We start from the raw sequence: 22,840 nt of genomic DNA on the forward strand, positions 1-22,840 counted from the left end.
TAAGTATGTACTTTTTTGTTTGTCTTTTTTCATTTGGCATGTTTGTGAGATTATTTTGTTGCTGTATTAGTAATTTGCTCCTTGTTTCTTCTAAGTGGTGTTCTATCATGGATGTATCACAATTGAGGGGCATTGGTGCAATTTCCAGTTTTTATCTCCTATAAATAAGTTGCTATGAACGTTCTTGTACAAGTTTTTGCATGGACATATGTTTTCATTTCTCTTGGATAAATACCTAGGAGTGGAATTGCTGGATTTCAGGGGAGAGATGTATTTGACTTTCTAAGAAACTGCCAGTTTCCCAAAGCAATTGTTCCATTTTATACTCCCACTAGCCGTGTGTGAGAATTTCAGTGGCCTCACATCCTCACCAACGTTTGGCATTTTCATCCTTTCTATTTTAGCCATTCTGATGGTATCTCATTGAGATTCCATTACTTTTTTAAAAATATAGTTTCTATCCCAACTGCATGTGTGCTTAAACAATATAGTTTTCAATTTTGATTGGTTTGGTTTTGAGCATCATGAAAGAGTATTACACTTTTTGTAGTCCTCTAGGACTTCTTTTTTCTCCAACAAAACTGTTTCAAAAACTTATTCATATTGTTGAATATAGCTATAGTATCTTCTTTTCACTGCTATCTGATATTCCATTGTGGGACTAAGCCACATTTTATTGATTAATTCTCCTGCTTATGTGCATCAGCCACCAGAATGGTTACTATTTTTAAAAAGCAGAAGATCCCAAGTGTTGGTGAGGATAGAGAGAAATTATAACCCTGTGCATTGCTGGCCAGTATGTAAACGGTGTAGCCACTATGGAAAACTCTGTGGCAGTTCCTCAAGGAATTAAACATAAAATTACCATATGATCTAGCACTTGTGGGTATATACCCAAAAGAATTGAAAGCAGGGACTTGAACAGATATTTGCACACCCATTTTCATAGCAGCATTATTCACAATAGCCAAAAGATGGAAATAATCCAAATGCCCAGACAAGGATGAATGGATAAAGAAAATATGCTAGATACATACAATTGAATATTATTCAGCGTTAAAAAGAAATGAAATTCTGACACATGCTACAGCATGGATGAACCTTGAAGACATTATGCTAAGTGAAATAAGCCAGACACAAAAGGACAAATATTGTGTGGTTCCACCTATGTGAGGGACCTAGAATGATCAAATTCACAGAGACAGAAAGTAGAATAATGATTACCAGAGGCTGGGAGGAGGGGGAAATGGGGGAGATACTGATCATGGACACAGAGTTTCAGCTTGAGATGATGGAAAAGTTTGGGAGGTAGATGGTGGTGACAGTTGCACAGCAATGTGGATGTATTTAAAGCCACTTAAAAAAATTTTAATGGTAAATTTTATGTTATGTATTTTTACCACAATTCTGAAAAGTTCTTTTCTAATCTTTCTATATGTGTTATTATAAACCTCCTATTGATGTTTTTAATGTGCACCATGGGAAGGATACAAAAGAAGGTTCTTAGCAGAGAGTCAGAGGGAGAGCAGGAGAGTGAACATCCCTCTCACATAAGAGTAGAGTTGCACACAGCACCCACCTCTTGTACAACACTGGGACACAATCTACAGCAACACTTGAGTCCCCACCCACCTCTTGAAGCATTGATACTGGCAGTTCAATACTGTCCGTATTACTTTTATTGAAGCATTTAAGGCAAAAGAGAAAGGAGCAAACGGAAAGGGACTATTTTTTAATGGACAACGGCAATGGTTTTTGGAGGAAGAACTTCCCTTTGTGGTGGAAACAGAATTGAGCTTATCCTTAGTGAAATCTACTAATGCCTGTGAGGGACATGAACTTACACAGTGCTGTGCAGTGATTTTTCTACATGGCCTTGAAACAGTTAATTCTCAACCCACAGCAAATACTGACTTTGAGTTCTGTAGACAAGAATACCGACTTTTAACCATCTCCAGCAAAAATTCCAAGATGAATTATCTTAAGCCAGAGCAATTACCCCCCATTTCATTCCCAAGAAAACATGAAACTGCAAGCTTAGAATGAGAATCTAGTTTTCAGTAATCTGCATTTTACATTATTTTAAGAAGTATAGTTTGTGCTTGCACTGGGAACAGGTTGGGAACCATATCGGGAAGTTTATTTTGTATGATATGAGAATTTCTGGGACTTCAGGTACATTAGTTCACTCTGATTCTAAAAACAGCTTGTAAAGTCAAATAGAAGTGATTTGTGGGTCAATTGTGCTTAGGGATTAACTGTACTCTTGTGTCGTGTCATTGATCCAGAGATAATACTAAATTGTACATTTTAAAGTGTTCAGCACAGTCTGAGAACATGTGTTCTATGTGAGCTGATGTGACGATAGACTGAAGCATGGAAATCTGTGGAATATGAAATGGCTCCATCGGGCACAATCACTGAATAACTGGCAAATATTGTTATCTTATCAGAATGAGGACTAAATGTCTCTGAGTGATATTCCCTTCTCAGGGGATTTCAAAGTTCCATTATGTTTATCAAAATAAGAACTTTGATAGTTGGCAGCGGTTGTTAATAGTGGTTTCATTGACTGGGGAGATCGTTCTCCTGTATAGAATTTGGATGCAGGAGAGAAGTCAGACATACAGTCTTATAGTTTAAGTCTCAAACTCTGGTTTCATTCAATTTTTGTTTACTGTTTCCAAAGCACAGGTCTGAGCACCTGCCTATGCACCCAGTCCTAAGCTTGCTGTTTGGAGGGCCTAGAGAAATGTTTAAGTTTGCCCCTCAAGGAGCACACAATCCAGCAGGAGATAAAGACTTATGCACATCAAAGAGTTAGATGGCATTGCTAACAACTGAGGAATCCCAAGTCCACAGCAGCGTGTTTCGAGTTGTGGTCTGAGCATCACTGCCTCAGAAGCACCCAGGAAGCTTGTTAAAAGGCACTTGCTCCTGGGCCCACCCCAGTGGGCTGACGAGAAGGACAGGTGATTCTGATGCACATAAGCTTAAGCACCACTGTTAGGTGATCAAATGTCAAAGCAAGTGGGTACAAGCTGCACAGATTTATATTTCCTTCATGCGCAGTAAGTGTCGAATGGACAATTTGCACAGCAAAAAAGGACAGGTAACAGCAGTCCCCTGAGAACGCCCTGCCTTTCAAAAGTCCCTCCCCACTTGGAACTGTTAGCTGTTTGGAACCAATGGTTCCCAAGCTTTACTGTGTATCAGAATCACCTGGAGAGCTTGTAAAGCACGCAGAGACCAAGGTTTATTAGGAACTTAGGACGCAGTTCTCTCCTTTCCGCCTTTTACATTGCTCAGGGTTGAGGGAAGGAACTGCTTTTATTCTTACAAAAGACTTTACAAGTGTCCTGCACTTCACCATCCTGATTTACATGAAACACTCTTTAAAAGGACATTTTTAATTTTTTTTTTAAATTTATTTTATTTATTGTTTTTGCGTTACGCGGGCCTCTCACTGTTGTGGCCTCTCCCGTTGCGGAGCACAGGCTCCGGACGCGCAGGCTCAGCGGCCATGGCCCACGGGCCCAGCCGCTCCGCGGCATGTGGGATCCTCCCGGACCGGGGCATGAACCCGTATCCCCTGCATCGGCAGGCGGACTCTCAACCACTGCGCCACCAGGGAAGCCCAGGACATTTTTTAAAAAGCTACCTTGTTTTCTAAAATCTTTCAGCTAGGGTAAAATCATGTGAGTGATTTCTTAAGAAATCCTTTTTAAAGTCAGTGAACATGGAATAGAAAGGTCAAGAGGAAATGAGTTCGCCAGGGGCTTCTGGGGTCACAGGCTCCTTCCTCTCTCACCTTCAGCCCTTCCTCTGGTTGGTTTCAGGCCAAAAGCTCTCTGTCGTCCTGCGAGCCCAGGTGGTCTCCGAGCTCCTGCTAGAACCGTCTACGTCTGCACTTGCCAAGGTAATGACAGCCCAAAGAAATAGTATCTGTAACTTCTCAGGAAAGTTGCTATTTTAATTTTAAAAAACCAAGAGAAATTTTTGTCTGTTGGCTTGACATTCTTTTTTTTAATCTATTTTATTGAAGTATAGTTGACTTACAATGTTGTGTTAATTTCTGCTGTACAGCAAAGTGATTCAGTTATACATATATATATGTATTCTTTTTCATATTCTTTTCCATTATGGTTTATCACAGGGTATTGAATATAGTTCCCTGTGCTATACAGTAGGACCTTGTTGTTTATCCATCCTCTGTATAATAGTTTGCTTGACATTCTTACAAATGCCTCTTATGAGTGTTATGCATTCTCTAGATTCATAATTACTTTAAAACAAAATCCTATTTGTTGTAGCCCCAGCTCTCACTTGGTCAAGTGTCAGATTTTGCCTGCACAAAGAAGTCAAATGCCTCTGCTCTTGCTCTGACTTTTTATTAAAAGAGCTTCTTAGAAGAGAGGTCAGTGTTTTTAGCAAAACAGATACTAGGGTAAAGGTTTTTTTTTTTTTAAAAAAGTAATGTCCCCCTAGAGTGCCCATCCTGGTTTTGACCTCGTCTAAATACACCTTTTAAATATAATTTTAATAAGAAAAGTTAAAACATCTGAGAATTTAACAGCTTTGGCCCTTGTAATGTTGGCTGCTGGGCGGTATGGAACGCCCTCAGAGAAAACAACTGATTTCTGTAGTTGTGCAGCACTGGTGTCTGTGTTATGATGGAGGCCCCATATGCCAAGGTCCAATTTCAGATTTACCAGCTCAGGGATTTAAAAACCAGACATGATAAGGTTCTGAAATGGCCAGGTCCAAGACTGATTGTATGGCCATATTACCATCTAAATTCTTTTACGAGGGGCGATAATTGCTATCAGTTATGAGCTCAGGAGACCAAAGTGCTGATTGAAAAGTGTTTGTCAAGCAGCAGTCTTTGAACTGGTCTCTCTGCCCCCACTCCTGCCACGCATCTGGGCCACCTTCCGAAAGCACAGTTTTGTTCATTTCCCTACTGAGAAGCTACACTCCCCTGAATTGGTGAAATTCCTCAGGGCCTTCCAGAATATGGCTCACTCAGGCCTTCTTGCTCTCTGGCCTCACCTTTTTGTCCCAGCGTGTATGCTATTTTTCCTGCCGACTCTCCTGCATTCCCTACCTCAAGTCCTATCCTCCTGGCCTTCCTCAAATCTCTTCCAACAAAATTCTATCTATTTTTAACATCTGTGTGGATGTGCCCTCCATCAGGAGGCCTCTGTTAATAATACTCCCTCACTCAACCTGATGTGATCTCTCCCAGCTTGGAACCCTTAGCCACTTGTTTAGATCAGCGGTTCCCAAGCTTTGGTATGTACCAGAATCACCTGGAGAGCTAGTAAAGAACACAGAGGCCAAGGCTTAATGTGGAGGGTTGCCGTGGGCCTTCATAGGCTTCCCAAGTTCCCAGGTGAGTCTAATCCCCACCAAGATTTGAGGACCACTGATGTGGATTTTTCATATAGCACTTAGAACTTTCTGCCTGTTCTTCATATAGTCAGTGCATCTGTTAACACTCTGTATCAAGTTGGAAGCTTCTGTGGATCTCACTCATCTTTAAACCCAGCACAGTGACTTTCAAGGGTATGAACTCAATGATCATGTGCTGTATGGAATTGACAAACAAAGCAAGCGCTGATAGGGCAGAGGGGAAGGTTCGAGTGGAGCTCACCAGCGGCGAGCAAGCCTGTGGAATGTTGAGTAAACACCAGTGATAACTTGACTGGGAAAGCCATAGGGAACCAGAGGAGAGTCAGTTATCAAATGTCACAGTGCACTGGGTTGTCAGCAGATGCCATTATTGACGGTCTTTGTCCCAAGGGAAGAGAAGGGGAGAAGACAGGCAATGATCTGGTCATGGCCAGGATAGAAATGGCTCGCTGAAAAGGGTAGGGAGGGGATCACCGTGGTATCTGCATATGTTTAGACTCTGAATCTGTAGTTCTTAAAGTATATGCAGGCCAGAGACAGGGCAGAGGGGTATGTCCTTAACTGGAGCACAGACGGGGGTGTCCATGGACCATGAGAGTTCTGTTCTCCAGTAATAATGTGGACCAGGCTAAGGCCAACTGGGATGGACTTTAAACTGTGGCCTGAATGTAGCCAGTGACTATAGCCTACAATTAAAACAAAACCCCAAACCCCAGTAGGGTCTGCCGAAATTACTAAGGGGCCTGTGGGTGGGTGAGGGCTGCACTGCCTCCGTCCTGCAAAGTGGAAGGCCATGAGGAGGGTGCTGCTCAGGGCAGCTCTGGCCTCTGACTCCCTTCCTTCGTGCTCATCCACTTGGTGGAAACCCACCCTTTCTGGCATATGGTGCTTCTTTCATTCACTCACTCATTCAATTGTGCGCATTTATTGAGAGCTTCCTGTGTGCCAGGCACTTTGCTGAGTGCACACGTGATGTATTCCCCACAGCACGTAGGCACACCCCACACACATTCTCACTGTGTCCCCAGCTTTTCCTCATCCTGCTTTTCCCTTGGAAAATCCCACTTTGGAGTATTCCATTTAGTAATAAGGGGAGAAACAAAAAAAGAATACTTCTGAGCAGTTCTTTGTCTTGAAATTCCTTGTGCTCTGATGATCCTATTTACTTATTTCCAGGACGCAGTTGACTTCCTCTCTCTAGATTTATCTTATGGATGCCAAAGTGAGGCAGGTTTCCGGCAGAAGCTGAGTCAATTGCAGGTAATTTGAGCTGTTTTCCATATTGATGATGAATGGCAAAGTTTCCTGAGAGCATATTAGACATTTAATGCTTCAGCTGATGTGTAAACTGAACTTCCTCCAAGAGTCCATATACTTGCAGGGAATTCCCCAGCGGTCCAGTGGTTGGGACTCTGTGCTTTCATCACTGCCAAGGGCCCGAGTTCAATCCCTGGTCAGGGAACTAAGATCCCACAAGCTTCTCGGTGCAGCCAAAAATAAGTAAACAAATAAAAGAGTCCACATACTTGCAGAGTTGCATCTGGAGAGATTCCTATAGAGAACATCTGGAGGTTAGATAGTCTTCCCTGGAAAGGATAATGAGGGTTGGCTTGTTAAGGTAAATATTTACATGGATCCTCTGCTCTCTTGTGTAGAAAACTACTGAGAATCCAAATTCCAGTGTTCATTCTGAGATTAAAACAGACATTTCATGGATGTGGTCATGTAGATATTTATCCTGACAAGCCAACCCTCACTATCCCTCCACTCTCCTCAGAGCACCTGTACCCCCTCTCTGAGCCTCAGCTGCTGCTCCCCACTGGCACACAGGTGTCTTAGGGCCTGAGGACCCACAGCACATCCACAGGTTCTGAATTCTTCAGGAGGTACATGTAGGAGTCCCACGTTCCCTTCTCAGAAGAGGCTTTGCTCACCAGAGGCTTCCCCACTCAGCAGAGGGCTCCTGCAGCTCTCCAGTCCTGTGATACCACAGGCTGCCTCACTGCATATGGATCTTCCAGGGAGGGGAAAATCCTCGGTTCCCTTAGGAGTTTGGCTTTGCACACTGACCTGGCCCAGGGAAAGAACAAGACTACGTGGGTCACAGCTCCACTCACTGGTTCTGAGCGACTTACTTGGTTTCTCGGAGATTAAGGCTTGAGGCTCATTGTTACTGGCTGCTCTGAGAAAATAAAGAACCCGCCTGGCTTCTTTTTAAGTAGTTGCTATTGGTATTTCTCAGTGGCTGTTAACGACTAGAGGAGGAAAACTCAGTGTGGGAAAAATGACAAAACCCAACCTCCCCCAAAAAAGGTAACCTAAAGTGAGGTCAAACAACATGTCAGCCTAAAGATGTTTCTTTTGACACTGAAATGGCTAGAAATGGGAGAGAAATTATACCTGCTCCAATTCTAATGAAGATAGCTTCTTTTAAATTTCTTTATGGAGTATGTCAGATATATCCAAAGGTAGAAGGAAAAGTAAACTGAAGCCATCCCCAGCTTCAAAAGCTATCAACTCGTGGCTGATCTTGTTTCATCTATACCCTACCTTCCCCCTCTCAAACCAGATTGTTTTGAAGCAAACCCTAGACATCCATAAACATCTTGACAGTGGCACCTGATTGAGCTTCTTGTAGCAGCACAGGCCCCTGACATGAGCAGACTGCCTTGTTCCTGGTCCTAACACAGTGACTGGTTCTAGGAGGTACCTTGTAGCCTGAGGTGATGGCAGAAATTAGCCTGTCTCTTTGGTGGGGGTCAGTGTAGAGAATGGTCTATGTTATTGAAAAGTGTAGATTTTTCTCCCTCAAGTCTAGAGTCGGCTCTCTTTATTGACTGAGATGGCTAGCGGTCATTTCCAAAACCAAATTGAGTGTCGTGACTTCTCATCTTTAAAATCTGTCCCTGTTAACAAAAAACTTACTCTAGGCAGCTTCAGTTCACTTGCTGGCCTATATCATTTCAGACTATTGAGCCAAAAGTGGAAGTTTTCATCTTCAATCTGAAACTCCAGGACTGCCTCTCCATGAGGAAGAACCCAGCTGATCAGTTCTTCAGCCTTCTCACAGGTGAGTGGACCATCACTGGAGAGGTTTGGAGTGATATTTGGTGCACTGGCTTGTGGGGTAGCTATTTTAAAAGTCTGGGGTTCCAATGGGAGGAGCGACCAGAGGAGGGGTGGTCTGAGAGCCCATCCCAGATGAGTTTAGTGTCCCTTGTCTTCTTGTTGTTGGTCTTGATCCCTTAGCTCCCACTGACCCAAGAAAGGAGAGAGGTTCTGTACGAGGATGGTAAGGATGCCTTGGTCTCATGGAAATAAAGACCATCAGGCCTCAGATGTCAGGTGAAAGCATGGCAACTGCCCTGTGTCCATCTGTCCACTTCCATTACCCCTCCCTCTAAGGTCTCTCATCTCTGCCCCCCTTGGCAGGGCTGCCTCTCTCCCCTCAGCCACCTTACTTTTGTTCATTTCCCCATTACCTAATCAAAATCTTCAGGTATAGGACCCACAGCTCATGGAGCATCTCCTTGGTGTCTCTTAGTTCAAATTCTTGAGAGTGAATCTGATGGGTGGGCCATGTAATCAGAAGATTGCTCCTGGGACTTCCCTGGTGGTCAAGTGGTTAAGTCTCTGTGCTACCACTGCAGGGGGCACGGGTTCCATCCCTGGTTGGGGAACTAAGATCCCACATGCCACATGGTGTGGCTATTAAAAGAAGGAGAAGAAGAAGGTTGCTCCTGGTCCAATCCGGCCAAGGGAAAGTAGGAGGTCCACTAAGGCCTCAGGGGCTGAGGACCACTAGACACTCTGCAGGAAGGGCCAAGGGGCACACTCCTGCATGCCTGGATATCCAGTTCAGTCTCCCTGTAAGGTCAGAATATGGGAGAAGTTGGTAGTGCCCTTTCTACTACCTGTAACCAGTGCTGAGCTGGCTTCACAGACCTCTTGAACTGCATCCATGGATACCACTTAATAACTCTTGCCCTAACTCATCTTTGATGGTATAATGATTTCCGTTCTTAAATCCCATCACTTTCTAAATGGTTAAAATGGTCAATTTTATGTTTGTGTATAGTTTCTTACAAAAAAAATAAAATTCCGCCCCCTTCAGATATTTGAGTTTTGAGTCAGTTGTTCTTCTTGTTTGGTCTCCAGACAAGCAGCATTAGCATCACTTGGGAACTTGTTAGACATTCACATTCTAGAGCCCACCTCAGATCAGAAACTGTGATCAGAAACTTTGGAGTGGGCCCAGCAATCTGTGTTGAACAAGCTCTGCAGGTGATGCTGATGCACATAGAAGTTTGAGAACCACTGTTCTATCACTTTTGACTTCTATAAATCTTTAGCCTGTGGAATTTTCCAGAGGGGTTTGGAGCCATTGCTTGGGGTTTGGGTGTGGTGTATAAGTGAGGAAAACTGTTGATAGCAGTCATGCGTATTGTTGGTTGGGCTTCAGGTAGAGTGAATTAAATGTCTTCTCTTACAGCCATAAGGGAAGAACAAGTGCTCACCATTGGGTTTGATCTTAGTACATTCCTGAGCTGTTCATCAAGTTCCAAGAAAAGGTAATGTTAGATTTCCTGTGGGACTACCAATAACTGATATTTGCAGAATACTCTGTTGTTCTTTCACATGTGTAAACACAGGGGACTGTTGTCATCTGCCTCTTGGACCAGTGAGTCCTTCGTGGCCATTCTAGAGACAAGAGATGAAGGCTCAGAGGGGAAAGCAGGGAGCAGTGTCTCTGGCCACCACACGGTTCTCCTCTAGTTCATCCAAGTGCACACAGCTAGCAGAGCTGGTGTTTAAACCCCTGCCTTCTAGTTTAGATCTTGTTGGAGGCATTGTGAGGTTGTGGACGAGCAGGCTGGGTTAATGATAGATCTGCCCATCCCTGAAGTTATGTGATCTGAGTAAGTAAGGTGAGTTCTCTGCACCATTTCCTCACACAAAATGTGAAACATCTTACCCGTGAGGAGATGGCATAGATAGGAAAGCCAGCTGTGCAGCAGGGCAGAAGCCTAAATCAGCAGTTTCTCAGGACAAAGGTTTTTTTTTTTTCTCCTTTTTTTTTTTTTTTTTTTTTTTTTTGCAGTATGCGGGCCTCTCACTGTTGTGGCCTCTCCCGTTGCGGAGCACAGGCTCCGGACGCGCAGGCTCAGCAGCCATGGCTCACTGGCCCAGCTGCTCCGCGGCATGTGGGATCTTCCCAGACCAGGGCATGAACCCGTGTCCCCTGCATCGGCAGGCAGACTCTCAACCACTGCGCCACCAGGGAAGCCCAAGGTTTTAAATTATTGTGGGATTGCAAATAATTTCTTTGCCCATGACTAAAGTACCAAAATTTGTAAGTGACATACTGAAAAAAAATTAGAGTAGATTTGAGGTGATCTCCATAATTATATCATTCTCATGCACTTATATTCCAATGCGCTTCTCGAGAAAAGTTTGGTGTGGAAGCCAGTGCAGGGAACTTCCCAGAACCCTCAGCTCTCCGTGGGGGTATGTTACACACCTGAGCATCATATACCGTGTGTCAAGGAAGGACCAAGGCCCGGAGGCAATCACTAGCTTCCCAGACCTTCAGCTAGAGCTCACCTCAGACATTTCTAGCACAGCTCTGTCCAAGATCATAAACTTCAGTTGCCACCACCTCTTTGCACTTTTTCTCTTGCAGCATTTGGCTGTCCTCAGCTGTGTCTCCTTCCATTGTTCAGTCCTCTCAACTCACTTCAAATCAGCAGTTCAGATCACCAGACCCTAAGCAGCTGCACATGTCAAGCTTTGTGCCAGGAGTATGAACAGTATGATGAGCAAGTAGATCAGAACTGCTCTCTGTTCACACGTGGAGTCAGCTGAGGAGTGCTGGGCTATCTTTTCAGAAAATAAAACTCAAGAGGTCATAATAAACGTGGTACCCTGGGGACTTCCCTGGCGGACCAGTGGTTAGGACTCTATGCTTCCACTGCAGGGGCCACGGGTTCCATCTCGGCTTGGGGAACTAAGATCCCACATGTCACGCATGACATGGCAAAAGAAAAAGAAAGGGGGCACCCTGAGATCACAATGATTGCAAAACCACAAGATGACATGAGACACCGGCTCCAGGATTCTCTAACACCTTGATCTCTCAGTACCTTGTATGCAGGGAAGATCCAACATTAGCTAACGTTAAACCGAGAGTGGGGGCGGGGGGTTCTCACTCAGGTGAATGTTGAAGGAGAACCTGCAGGGGCAGGTGGAAGCGCGTCCTGAGAGGATGGGCATCATTTTCTTGTCGGAGTGTTTTAGGCCTCAGAAGTGAGACAGAGAGGCCCGCCAGTGATTCTAGCACAGAGTATGGCAGGAGATACAGCACTGCTCCCCAGAGGAGGGAAAAAGAGCATTACCTGGGATGCTCTGAGGTGCCTTAGAGTGGGGGGTGAGGGGTGGCTGAAGGAGGGGCACCTGGAGGGCTGGGCATAGAGACTTTCTGTGCTAAATCTCTTCCCAAGTTAGGCAAACCCAGGACTCCCAGCTCCAAGGCCTGTATGGCAAGTTCTGTGTTATGCAGGGGCAGTTTGTTTCTTCAAGACCTCTTCTTACCCAAGCCAGAAGGACGGTCATAGTCAGAAGGGTTGGGTCAGAACAGCTGAGTGGGCACCCCTCCATGCCCCTGGTGTGCTCCAGAGTCATGCATCTGTTTTGGGTAATCCACAACTATAGGCTATCATTTCCCCTCACCACTTTTCTACCAAATGCGGATGAGTTGATGCTTAATAAAATAGGAGGAGCTTAAGTTTGGAAGGTCCAGGCTCCACTCCACGGGAGGGAGGTCTTTCTGCAGTGTCTCCGTCACTTCTACCGGTTCTGTGCTCTGGGCCAACCTTGTATAAGTGGTCAGCCCCTCGATGGCCCAAGGACAGGGAGATGCTCTTGTACTCCACTTCCTCTCTTCATGTGTGTTCTCTTCTCCAGGCCAAACACACCCACCTCCACCAATCCTTCCTCAAGGTTGCCCTCTGCTGGTGTAACTGCTGCATGTTATCACGCACTGCTTTCCAGCCTGCAGGACAGGACTCAGAGAAAACAATAAAGAAAGAAGGGACGGAGGGAAGGAGGAAGGAAGGAGAGAGAAGGAAAACAGATTAGAAGTAAATAGAATATATCAGACTTCATTGTGTTTGAGAATAGCATTTTTATGTTATGCTTTATTTCAGCTATGTTTATTTCTGATGTTTATTTCAGATACATTTATTTCTGAAATAAAACATAACATGCACATAAATGTCTACACATCTACACACATACATAGTGATATGTGGTTAAAAGCACAGATTCTGTGCTGTACCATTTGCAAGCTGTGTAATCTAGGAGGAGTTCTCATTTTTTAAAAAAAACAAGATGTAAGTTTATTGATATAAATAAAGCCTGAAGATGGACAGTCTAGAGTGGGTAAAAATCATAAGGAATCCAGGCTCCTATCTTGTTGCTTTGTTATTCTTAACAAAACTTCTACCTCATGGTGCAGGATGGATGCTTGAGCTCCTGCCATTATGACCATAATCCAGGCAGCATGAAGAAGAAAGGAGGTGATAGTCAGGGTTGACATTTGAGTGGTACACATCAGTAGAGATGTACCAGTCATTCAATTATTGAAATATTTCTGTACCAGCTGGTAAGTAGCTGCTGGCCCCCTGATGCCCAAAGTTACTCATTTCTTTAAGTCTCAGTTTCCTCCTCTGTAGGAAGAAGATAAATAATGTAGTACTTATCTTGTACACTTATTTTGAAAATTAAATGAGATAATGTACATACATTTTTATCATAGTGGTCACCATAGAATCAAAAGTCTCAGTAAATTGAAGTCATTATTATTAGCTATGTTTTATAAATATACATTATAAGAAGAAAAACTTTCATCAGAACTGAAGACTGTATTCAAGGGTGATCTAATATAGCAAACAGTAGCATTGGTACAGTATTTTCACTCATGCAGGAGCAATGATAACTCACCTAAGAAGAGACAATAATAGTAATTTTCCCATCTACTTGCTGCCCATGACTTTGGGTCGGTGTTTCTGGAATCTTTACTGATTAAACACATTGTCACTGTTCATCGGTCTGGGGGCATTTGTAACTTACAGAGTCATTACTTATACTATGTCCCTTTATGTTACTTCACTCCTACAGCTGGTCTTGTTCTCTGACTGACAACCTGACCCTCCAGACTCTCCTGCAGCTGGACCCGGAGACAGTAGTAGACTCCTCTCTGCCCCACTCAGCCTATCAGAGAGTCTGGGAAATGTTTGCCAACCAGTCCAGGGCAGAAAGGGATGCTTTCCTGCAGGATGTTTTTCCTGAGGGTTTCCTCTGGGGCGTCTCCACAGGGGCTTTTAATGTGGAAGGAGGCTGGGCCGAGGACGGAAGAGGGGCGAGCATCTGGGACAGAGTCGGGCACCAGAACACCGGCAAGGGCCAAGCAACGCCAGAGGTGGCCAGTGACAGTTACCACAAGGTGGGCACTGACGTCGCCCTGCTTCGTGGCCTCCGGGCCCAGGTCTACAAGTTCTCCATCTCCTGGTCCCGCATCTTCCCCACCGGGCAGGGGCAGAGCCCCAACCTCCGGGGCGTCGCCTACTACAACATGCTGATCGACAGGCTGCTGGACTCGCATATTGAGCCCATGGCCACGCTGTCCCACTGGGACCTGCCTCAGGCCCTGCAGGATCGCGGCGGGTGGCAGAATGAGAGCATGGTGGATATCTTCCTGGATTATGCGGCCTTCTGCTTCTCCACATTTGGGGACCGTGTGAAGCTGTGGGTGACCTTCCACGAGCCGTGGGTGATGAGCTACGCGGGCTACGGCACCGGCCAACACGCACCAGGCATCTCCGACCCAGGGGTGGCCTCTTTTAAGGTACTTCCCGTCCTTGCAATGCCTACTTGTTGGAAGAGAAAGGACATTGGGTTGGAAAAATGTTTATTTTACCTTCCCATCAGCAAGTCTTTCCTTTCTTTTTCCTTTAAAGGAAATCAGAGGGAGGGAGGGAAGAAACCATAAATTCTTAATCACCTTATTTGTCCAAACACTATTCTGGCACTTTAAAAATTGTTGCCACCTCCTCAGAACGGCTCTGATGGATGAGGGAATCGGGGCTTAGGAGAAGCAATTGGTCGTGATGACATTGCTAGTGGGTTAGCAGTGTGAAGCCAACATTTGAGCCCAAGTCCCTTGACTCCAAAGCAAGTTTTCCATGTCAGCCAGGACTCTTAATTGCAAGTGACAGAAAACCCAACCCAAACTGACTTAAACAAGGAGGGAATTTCTGAGTTCTGGAAACTGAAGAGTCTTAGTTTTAGCTGATCAGAGTGGAGCTTGATTAGACCACAGATGATGTTACCAGGACTCGATTTTTCTTCTTCTCTTGCTCCCTTCACTGGCTTTATTCTTGGGCTGGCTGGTAGCCAGATGGCCACAATCCTTCTCTCATATTTCAAGATCAGCAGAAAACAGAAAAGACAGCTTGCCTCTGTTCTGGCGTTCCCAGGAAAGTTCTCCCCGTGCTCATGGTCTCTGCATGGGTTGCGTGCCCATCCCTGAACCAGTCACTGGGTCTAGGCTAGGGGACTGTGTGGCATTGATTGGTTTTGACCCAGGTCCCAGCTCTACCCCTCAACACACTGGCTGAGAGACAGGGAAGTGGTGGTGGGGGAGGGTGGTCTTTCCAGAGGGCAATCGGTATCATTTCAACAAGAAGGTGATGTGTATCCTTGAGACAAAATTTAAAATGGCTTAACATGAGTCCCATCCATCATTTCCCTTTTTCTTCAAAAGCTCCCAGGAAACCTACCAGCTTCCCTGGCTGCATTCTTCAGGACAATTAGTCTAGCTTTCCCCCAGCACCTTTTGGGTTCTCTTCTCTTCTGAAAGAGGAGCATTCACTGGGCCCCAGGCTAGATGTAAAGTGCCATCAAGACACTTAACTGTCCATTAGAAAATTAGAGAACAATTCAAAATACCCACAACGACAGTGAGCTGGAATACTGTGAATAAATGACTCAGTGAAATGCCAAAATATAACACTTAAGTCAAGGCTTCCATTCTGCTCTTGTTCAGCAAGTGACTGTACCCACGGAGACAGAGAACACTTCTGAAAGGGGAAAGCTTGAACCTTTCTGTTTGTCTCTTTGTTGTAAAACTCATCCCAGCCTTTACACCTTAGGCTTCTTATCCCTACAGCCGTGGCTCCTGAGACTTTTCTACAGAGACTTTTATGAGAAAGTCCACCTCATTTTTTTTTTTTTTTTTTTTTTTTTGTGGCTGCGTTGAGTCTTCGTTGCTGCGTGCGGGCTTTCTCTACTTGCAGCGAGTGGGGGCTACTCCTCGTTGTGGTGCGTGAGCTTCTCATTGCGGTGGCTTCTCTTTTTGCGGAGCACGAGCTCTAGGCGCGCGGGCTTCAGTAGTTGTGGCACGCAGGCTCAGTAGTTGTGGCTCGCGGGCTCTAGAGCACAGGCTCAGTAGTTGTGACACACGGGCTTTGTTGCTCCGCGGCATGAGGGATCTTCCCGGGCCAGGGCACTAACCCGTGTCCCCTGCATTGGCAGGCGGATTCTTAACCACTGCACCACCAGGGAAGCCCCACCTCACTTTTCTCTTTCAATTCTTCCTTTTATTTATAAAACATTATGACACCATTAAGGAAAAACTTCCAAGAAAAGATCTTTTTCATAGTTCTACTAGTATTTCCTTCCAGTCATGGCTTCCTTACATTCATAGTGTAGTCACAGTGTGCACTCAGCTTAGTGCCCTTGTTTTCTTTTTGTTGTTGTTGTTTTTATTGAAGTATAGTTGATTTACAACGTTGTGTCAATCTCTGCTGTACAGCAAAGTGACTCAGTTATACACATACAGACTTTTTTTTTTAGGTATTTAGTCTTTATTCTGAATCTGATAGACAACAGTTATTTTTTTAATTTTTAAATTTCATTTAATTTATTTTTTTATACAGCAGGTTCTTATTAGTCATCAATTTTATACACATCAGTGTATACATGTCAATCCCAATCTCCCAATTCATCACACCACCACCACCACCCCCACTGCTTTCCCCCCTTGGTGTCCATATGTTTGTTCTCTACCTCTGTTTCTCATTTTCTGCCCTGCAAACCGGTTCATCTGTACCATTTTTCTAGGTTCCACATATATGCATTAATATACGATATTTGTTTTTCCCTTTCTGACTTCACTCTGTGTGACTGTCTCTAGATCCATCCACATCTCAACAAATGACCCAATTTCATTCATTTTTATGAAAAGGAATTGTATTCCATTGTATATATATATACCACATATTCTTTATCCATTCATCTGTCGATGGACATTTAGGTTGCTTCCATGACCTGGCTATTGTAAATAGTGCTGCAATGAACATTGGGGTACATGTGTCTTTTTGAATTATAGTTTTCTCTGGGTATTTGCCCAGGAGTGGGATTGCGGGATCATATGGTATTTCTATTTTTAGTTTTTGTGTGTGTGTGTGTGGTACCCGGGCCTCTCACTGTTGTGGCCTCTCCCGTTGCAGGATGCAAGCTCAGTGGCCATGGCTCACGGGCCCAGCCGCTCCGCGGCATGTGGGATCTTCCCGGACTGGGGCATGAACCCGTGTCCCCTGCATCGGCAGGCGGACTCTCAACCACTGTGCCACCAGGGAAGCCCTATTTTTAGTTTTTATAAGGAACCTCCATACTGTCCTCCATAGTGGCTGTATCAATTTACATTCCCACCAACAGTGCAAGAGGATTCCCTTATCTCCACACCCTCTCCAGCATTTGTTGTCTGTAGACTTTCTGATGATGCCTATTCTAACTGGTGTGAGGTGATACCTCATTGTAGTTTTGATTTGCATTTCTCTAATAATTAGTGATGTTGAGCAGCTTTTCATGTGCTTCTTGGCCATCTGTATGTCTTCTTTGGAGAAATGTCTATTTAGGTCTTCTGCCCATTTTTGGATTGGGTTGTTTGTATTTTTAATATTGAGCTGCATGAGCTGTTTATATATTTTGGAGAGTAATCCTTTGTCCGTTCATTCGTTTGCAAATATTTTCTCCCATTCTGAGGGTTTTCTTTTGGTCTTGTTTATGGTTTCCTTTGCTGTGCAAAAGCTTAGAAGTTTCATTAGGTCCCATTTGTTTATTTTTGTTTTTATTAACATTACTCTAGGGGGTGGATCAAAAAAGACCTTCCTGTGATTTATGTCAAAGAGTGTTCTTCCTATGTTTTCCTCTAAGAGTTTTATAGTGTCTGGTCTTACATTTATGTCTCTAATCCATTTTGAGTTTATTTTTGTGTATGGTGTTAGGGAGTGTTCTAATTGCAGTCTTTTACATATAGCTGTCCAGTTTTCCCAGCACCACTTATTGAAGAGACTGTCTTTTCTCCATTGTATATCCTTGCCTACTTTGTCAGAGATTAGTTGACTATAGGTGCGTGGGTTTATCTCTGGGCTTTCTGTCTTGTTCCATGGATCTATATTTCTGTTTTTGTGCCAGTACCATATTGTCTTGATTACTGTAGCTTTGTAGTATAGTCTGAAGTCAGGGAGTCTGATTCCTCCAGCTCCGTTTTTTTCCCTCAAGACTGCTTTGGCTATTTGGGGTCTTTTGTGTCTCCATACAAATTTTAAGATTTTTTGTTCTAGTTCTGTAAAAAATGCAATTGGTAATTTGATAGGGATTGCACTGAATCTGTAGATTGCTTTGGGTAGTATAGTCATTTTCACAATATTGATTCTTCTAATCCAGGAACATGATATATCTCCCCATCTGTTGGTATCATCTTTAATTTCTTTTATCAGTGTCTTATAATTTTCTGCATACAGGTCTTTTGTCCCCCTAGGTAGGTTTATTCCTTGGTATTTTATTCTTTTTGTTGCAGTGGCAAATGGGAGTGTTTCCTTAATTTCTCTTTCAGATTTTTCATCATTAGTGTATAGGAATGCAAGAGACTTCTGTGCATTAATTTTGTATCCTGCAACTTTACAGAATTCATTGATCAACTCTAGTAGTTTTCTGGTGGCATCTTTAGGATTCCCTATGTATAGTATCATGTCATCTGCAAACAGTGACAGTTTTACTTCTTCTTTTCCAATTTGTATCCCTTTTATTTTTCTTCTTCTCTGATTGCCGTGGCCAGGACTTCCAAAACTATGTTGAATAATAGTGCTGAGAGTGGACATCCTTGTCTTGTTCCTGATCTTAGAGGAAATGCTTTCAGTTTTCCACCATTGAGAATAATGTTTGCTGTGGGTTTGTCATATATGGGCTTTATTATGTTGAGGTAGTTTCCCTCTATGCCCACTTTCTGGAGAGTTTTTATCATAAATGGGTGTTGAATTTTGTCAAAAGCTCTTTCAGCATCTATTGAGATGATCATATGGTTTTTACTTTCAATTTGATAATATGGTGTATCACATTGATTGGTTTGCATATATTGAAGAATCCTTGCATTCCTAGGGTAAACTCCACTTGATTATGGTGTATGATCCTTTTAATGTGTTGTTGGATTCTGTTTGCTAGTATTTTGTTGAGGATTTTTTCATCTATATTCATCAGTGATATTGGTCTGTAATTTTCTTTTTTTGTAGTATCTTTGTCTGGTTTTGGTATCAGGGTGATGGTGGCCTCATAGAATGAGTTTGGGAGTGTTCCTTCCTCTGCAGTTTTTTGGAAGAGTTTGAGAAGGATGGGTGTTAGCTCTTCTCTGTTTGATAGAATTCACCTGTGAAGCCATCTGGTCCTGGACTTTTTTTTTTTTTTTTTTTTTTGGCGGTACGCAGGCCTCTCACTGTTGTAGCCTCTCCTGTTGTGGAGCACAGGCTTCGGACGTGCAGGCTCAGCAGCCATGGCTCACGGGCCCAGCCACTCCACGGCATGTGGGATCTTCCCGGACCAGGGCATGAACCCGCATTCCCTGCATCGGCAGGCGGACTCTCAAGCACTGCGCCACCAGGGAAGCCCGGTTGGAAGATTTTTAATCACGGTTTGAATTTCATTACTTGTGATTGGTCTGTTCATATTTTATATTTCTTCCTGGTTCAGTCTTGGAAGGTTATAGTTTTCTAAGAATTTGTCCATTTCTTCCAGGTTGTCCCTTTTATTGGCATAGAGTTCCTTGTAGTAGTCTCTTAGGATGCTTTGTATTTCTGTGGTGTCTGTTGTAACTTCTCCCTTTTTATTTCTAATTTTATTGATTTGAGTCCTCTCCCTCTTTTTCTTTTTTTTTTCTTTTTTTTTTTTTTGCGGTACGCGGGCCTCTCACTGTTGTGGCCTCTCCCGCTGCGGAGCCCAGGCTCCGGGCACACAGGCTCAGCGGCCATGGCTCACGGGCCCAGCCACTCCTTGGCATGTGGGATCCTCCCGGACTGGGGCACGAACCTGTGTCCCTGCATCGGCAGGTGGACTCTCAACCACCACGCCACGAGGGAAGGCCTCTCTCTTTTTCTTGATGAGTCTGGCAAATGGTTTATCAATTTTGTTTATCTTCTCAAAGAACCAACTTTTAGTTTTATTGATCTTTGCTATTGTTTTCTTTGTTTCTATTTCATTTATTTCTGCTCTGATCTTTATGATTTCTTTCCTTCTGCTAACTTTGGGTTTTGTTTGTTCTTCTTTCTCTGGTTCCTTTAGGTGTAAGTTTAGATTGTTTATTTGAGATTTTTTTTGTTTCTTGAGGTAGGCTTGTATAGCTATAAACTTCCCTCTTAGAAGTGCTTTTGCTACATCCCATAGGTTTTGGATCATCGTGTTTTCATTGTCATTTGTCTCTAGGTATTATTTGATCTCCTCTTTGATTTCTTTAGTGATCTCTTGGTTATTTAGTAATGTATTGTTTAGCCTCCATGTGTTTGTGTTTTTTATGTTTTTTTCCCTGTAATTCATTTTTAATCTCATAGCATTGTGGTCAGAAAAGATGCTTGATATGATTTCAGTTTTCTTAAATTTACTGAGGCTTGATTTGTGACCCAGGATCCTGGAGAATGTTCCATGCGCACTTGAGAAGAAAGTGTAATCTGCTGTTTTTGGATGGAATGTCCTATAAATATCAATTAAATCTATCTGGTCTATTGTGTCATTTAAAGCTTCTGTTTCCTTATTTTCATTTTGGATGATCTGTCCATTGGTGTAAGTGAGGTGTTAAAGTCCCCCACTATTATTGTGTTACTGTCGATTTCCTCTTTTATAGCTGTTAGCAGTTGCCTTATGTATTGAGGTGCTCCTATGTTGGGTGCATATATATTTATAATTCTTATTGTTATATCTTCTTCTTGGATTCATCCCTTGATCATTGTGTAGTGTCCTTCCTTGTCTCTTGTAACATTCTTTATTTTAAAGTCTATTTTATCTGGTATGAGTATTGCTACTCCAGCTTTCTATTGATTTCCATTTGCACGGAATAACTTTTTCCATCCCCTCACTTTCAGTCTGTATGTGTCCCTAGGTCTGAAGTGGGTCTCTTGTAGACAGCATATGTATGGGTCTTGTTTTTGTATCCATTCAGCAAGGCTGTTTCTTTTGGTTGGAGCATTTAATCCATTCACATTTAAGGTAATTATCGATATGTATGTTCCTATGACCATTTTCTTAATTGTTTTGGGTTTGTTTATGTAGGTCCTTTTCTTCTCTTGTGCTTTCCACTTAGAGAAGTTCCTTTAGCATTTGTTGTAGAGCTGGTTTGGTGGTGCTGAATTCTCTTAGCTTTTGCTTGTCTGTAAAGCTTTTGATTTCTTCATCGAATCTGAATGAGATCCTTGCCGGGTAGAGTCATCTTGGTTGTAGGTTCTTCCCTTTCATCACTTTAAGTATATCATGCCACTCCCTTCTGGCTTGTAGAGTTTCTGCTGAGAAATCAGCTGTTAATCTTATGGGAGTTCCCTTGTATGTTATTTGTCATTTTTCCCTTGCTGCTTTCAATAATTTTTCTTTGTCTTTAATTTTTGCCAATTTGATTACTATGTGTCTCGGCATGTTTCTCCTTGGGTTTATCCTGTATGGGACTCTCTGCGCTTCCTGGACTTGGGTGACTGTTTCCGTTCCCATGTTAGGGAAGTTTTCGACTATAATCTCTTCAAATATTTTCTCTGATCCTTTCTCTCTCTCTTCTCCTTCTGGGACCCCTATAATGCGAATGTTGTTGTGTTTAATGCTGTCCCAGAGGTCTCTTAGGCTATCTTCATTTCTTTTCATTATTTTTTTCCTTATTCTGTTCCACAGCAGTGAATTCCACCATTCTGTCTTCCAGGTAACTTATCCGTTCTTCTGCCTCAGTTATTCTGCTATTGATTCCTTCTAGTGTAGTTTTCATTTCAGTTATTGTATTGTTCATCTCTGATTGTTTGTTCTTTAATTCTTCTAGGTCTTTGTTAAACATTTCTTGCATCTTCTCGATCTTTGCCTCCATTCTTTTTCTGAGGTCCTGGATCATCTTCACTATCATTATTCTGAATTCTTTTTCTGGAAGGTTGCCTATCTCCACTTCATTTAGTTGTTTTTCTGGGGTTTTATCTTGTTCCTTCATCTGGTACATAGCCCTCTGCCTTTTCATCTTGTCTTTCTGTGAAAGTGGTTTTTGTTCCACAGGCTGCAGGATTGTAGTTCTTCTTGCTTCTGCTGTCTGCCCTCTGGTGGATGAGGCTATCTAAGAGGCTTGTGCAAGTTTCCTGATGGGAGGGACTGGTGGTGGGTAGAGCTGACTGTTGCTCTGGTGGGCAGAGCTCAGTAAAACTGTAATCCGCTTGACTGCTGATGGGTGGGGCTGGGTTCCCTCCCTGTTGGTTGTTTGGCCTGAGGCGACCCAGCACTGGAGCCTACCTGGGCTCTTCGGTGGGGCTAATGGCAGACTCTGGGAGGGCTCACGCCAAGGAGTACTTCCCAGAACTTCTGTTGCCAGTGTCCTTGTCCCCATGGTGAGCCACAGCCCCCCCACCCCCGCCTCTGCAGGAGACCCTCCAACACTAGCAGGTAGGTCTGGTTCAGTCTCCTATGGGGTCACTGCTCCTTCCCCTGGGTCCTGATGTGCACACTACTTTGTGTGTGCCCTCCAAGAGTGGAGTCTCTGTTTCCCCCAGCCCTGTCGAAGTCCTGCAATCAAATCCCACTAGCCTTCAAAGTCTGATTCTCTACGAGTTCCTCCTCCCGTTGCCGGACCCCCAGGTTGGGAAGCCTGATGTGGGGCTCAGAACCTTCACTCCAGTGGGTGGACTTCTGTGGTATAAGTGTTCTACAGTTTGTGAGTCACCCACCCAGCAGTTATGGGATTTGATTTTATTGTGATAGCACTCCTCCTACCATCTCATTGTGGCTTCTCCTTTGTCTTTGCATGTAGGGTATCTTTTTTGGTGAGTTCCAGTGTCTTCCTGTTGATGACTGTCCAGCAGCTAGT

General features: G+C 43.7%; 1 protein-coding gene across 5 annotated transcripts in view; it reads left to right on the forward strand.

Moving 5' to 3' along the window:
* LCT (lactase) overlaps window positions 1-22,840 on the forward strand; it is a 60,593-nt gene that overhangs the window by 14,375 nt on the left and 23,378 nt on the right. For all 5 annotated transcript variants that reach the window (XM_019925503.3, XM_073807745.1, XM_073807747.1 and 2 more), the window contains exons 2-6: window positions 3,840-3,919; window positions 6,592-6,675; window positions 8,383-8,485; window positions 9,908-9,986; window positions 13,594-14,320. In XM_019925503.3, the coding sequence (XP_019781062.1) occupies window positions 3,840-3,919; window positions 6,592-6,675; window positions 8,383-8,485; window positions 9,908-9,986; window positions 13,594-14,320 (1,073 nt within the window). The remainder of the gene's footprint in view (window positions 1-3,839; window positions 3,920-6,591; window positions 6,676-8,382; window positions 8,486-9,907; window positions 9,987-13,593; window positions 14,321-22,840) is intronic.

Source organism: Tursiops truncatus, chromosome 7 (assembly GCF_011762595.2).
Source record: "Tursiops truncatus isolate mTurTru1 chromosome 7, mTurTru1.mat.Y, whole genome shotgun sequence".
Lineage (NCBI taxonomy): Eukaryota > Metazoa > Chordata > Mammalia > Artiodactyla > Delphinidae > Tursiops > Tursiops truncatus.